General features: G+C 42.6%; 1 protein-coding gene across 1 annotated transcript; it reads left to right on the top strand.

Moving 5' to 3' along the window:
• Positions 1 to 888: 888 nt before the first annotated feature.
• Positions 889 to 1560, top strand: LOC105249200 (interstitial collagenase). The gene has a single exon (XM_011254491.2). The coding sequence runs from the start codon at positions 889 to 891 to the stop codon at positions 1558 to 1560; it is 672 nt and encodes a 223-aa protein (XP_011252793.2).
• The last annotated feature ends 440 nt before the right edge of the window (positions 1561 to 2000 follow it).

Below are 2000 nucleotides of genomic sequence, written 5' to 3'. Positions count from 1 at the left end.
ATATTTTCCGAGATATTTAGGGGTTTCCACACTTTTGGTAGACCCTGTATAGGTTCTACAACTTTCATATGATAGCATGTAGCGAGTGTTGTTCTCATGGTTCTTACGCTTCCTGCGTAACACCATTGTATTTAATATATAGGTCGTTTTACAGGTCGTTTCAAAGGTCGTTTTGAAATTTAAAATTATTAAATTCTTCTAAGAATAAAAATTGTCGCATATAAGCGAAATAAACGAACGCGTCGGTTTGAGTATATGAATTTTGTTTCATCGCTTCTTTTTACAAATCGTTTCACAGGTCATTTACAGATCGTTTACCGGTCGTTTACAAGTCGTTTCACAGGTCGTTTCACGGGTCGTTTTTACAGATCGTTACACATTAAATCATTATATATTCAATCGTTATATATTCAATCGCTATATATTTAATCATTATATATTAAATCGTTATATATTAAATCGTTATATTAAAACATTATATATTAGAACATTATATATTAGAACATTATATATTAAAACATTATATTAGAACATTATATATTAAGCATTATATGTTAAGCATTATATATTAAGCATTATATATTAAGCATTATATATTAAGCATTATATATTAAACCATTATATATTAAAACATTATATATTAAAACATTATATATTAAAACATTATATATATTAAAACATTATATATTAAAACATTATATATTAAAGCATTGTATAAGTATACATAGATCGCTCAAACTTTTGTACGAATAAAGAATCATTTTTTTTTAAAAACGTTCGTTCTTTCGATCGTCTTTCTCGCACATCCGAGGAACGTTATATCGCCGAAGGACTCGCACGCGATAGTTCGCTACCATCCCGACCCCATGCTCGCCTCTCGCGAGAGTCATGACGCCCGTCGCTTTATCGCTCGCGCTGACGATATCCCTGCTCACGGCCGTCGCGGCGACGCTGACCTACGATGACGTCGCGGAGGCGTCCTGTTATCTTCGAACCTACGGCTTTCTGGAGAACGAGGAGAATCATCAGCAGTCGTCGTCATTGGACAACGCGATCACCCTGAACGAAGCGCTATCATTGTTTCAGAAATACTACAGTCTGCCGGGAAACGGCGTTCTGATCGTGGAAACGATTCGCGTCATGCGCAGGTCGCGATGCGACGTCGCGGACATTCACGCTTACAGCCCATTGACGAGAAAGTGGCCGAGAACGCATCTCATGTGGAACTTCAGACTAGCGAACAGAGATACTCTGCGCACGATTCAGAGCGCGTTCGCTCTGTGGTCCAAGCAATCCTCTCTGACGTTCTCGCGCGACCCGCTGCAACCCGATATACTGATATCCTATCAATCCGGCGCTCACGCATACGAGAACAGCGGGGACTCGTGCCCGCCGCCACGGGTGCCGTTCACGGGACCGAGATCGGTCGTCGCTCACGCGTTCTTTCCGACCGGAGCGCCCAATCAAGTGACTGAGGTACACGTCAACGAGACGGAGCCGTGGCACATCACGCTGGCCAGGCCCCCGTCGGACAAGCTGTATCTTCTTCAGAAACGCTGACGCACGAGATCGGCCATTCTAGGTTTGACTCACAGTATGAGGGAAGATTCGGTTATGTACGCGTACACGCCTTCAGAGGAAAGGCGATATCCGAGACTGAGCATAGAGGACATAAGTCATAAGCGTGCGAAATCTCTATGGAGTTAAGATTACATTTAATATGCTGTTTTAAACCGCTGTTCTAAACCGCTTCCGCTGCATTAATTAACGCGCATAACGCACACGTCGAAAAAAAAAGATATCGAAACGACAATCGAGATCGCGTCGTATATAAGGCGCGTCTCAATCGCTGCGCGCGACATTTCCAACGATACTCGTGATTAATGCCCATCCGATTCTAAGCGAACGTCTCCGACAAATCTCTCTCTCTTCTCGCGATAATCAACGTTAACGACGCCGTCACCACCGCCATCACCGCAGTGTTTTCCTACGAACATCGA

The sequence above is a fragment of the Camponotus floridanus genome, unplaced genomic scaffold, assembly GCF_003227725.1.
Source record: "Camponotus floridanus strain SB8 unplaced genomic scaffold, Cflo_v7.5 scaffold193, whole genome shotgun sequence".
Taxonomy (NCBI): Eukaryota; Metazoa; Arthropoda; class Insecta; order Hymenoptera; family Formicidae; genus Camponotus; species Camponotus floridanus.
This window is presented reverse-complemented; position numbering and strand designations above follow the sequence as displayed.

What these genes read in the sequence shown, in the direction of transcription:
- LOC105249200 (XM_011254491.2), top strand. Translation starts at nt 889, where the DNA reads ATGACGCCCGTCGCTTTATCGCTCGCGCTGACGATATCCCTGCTCACG.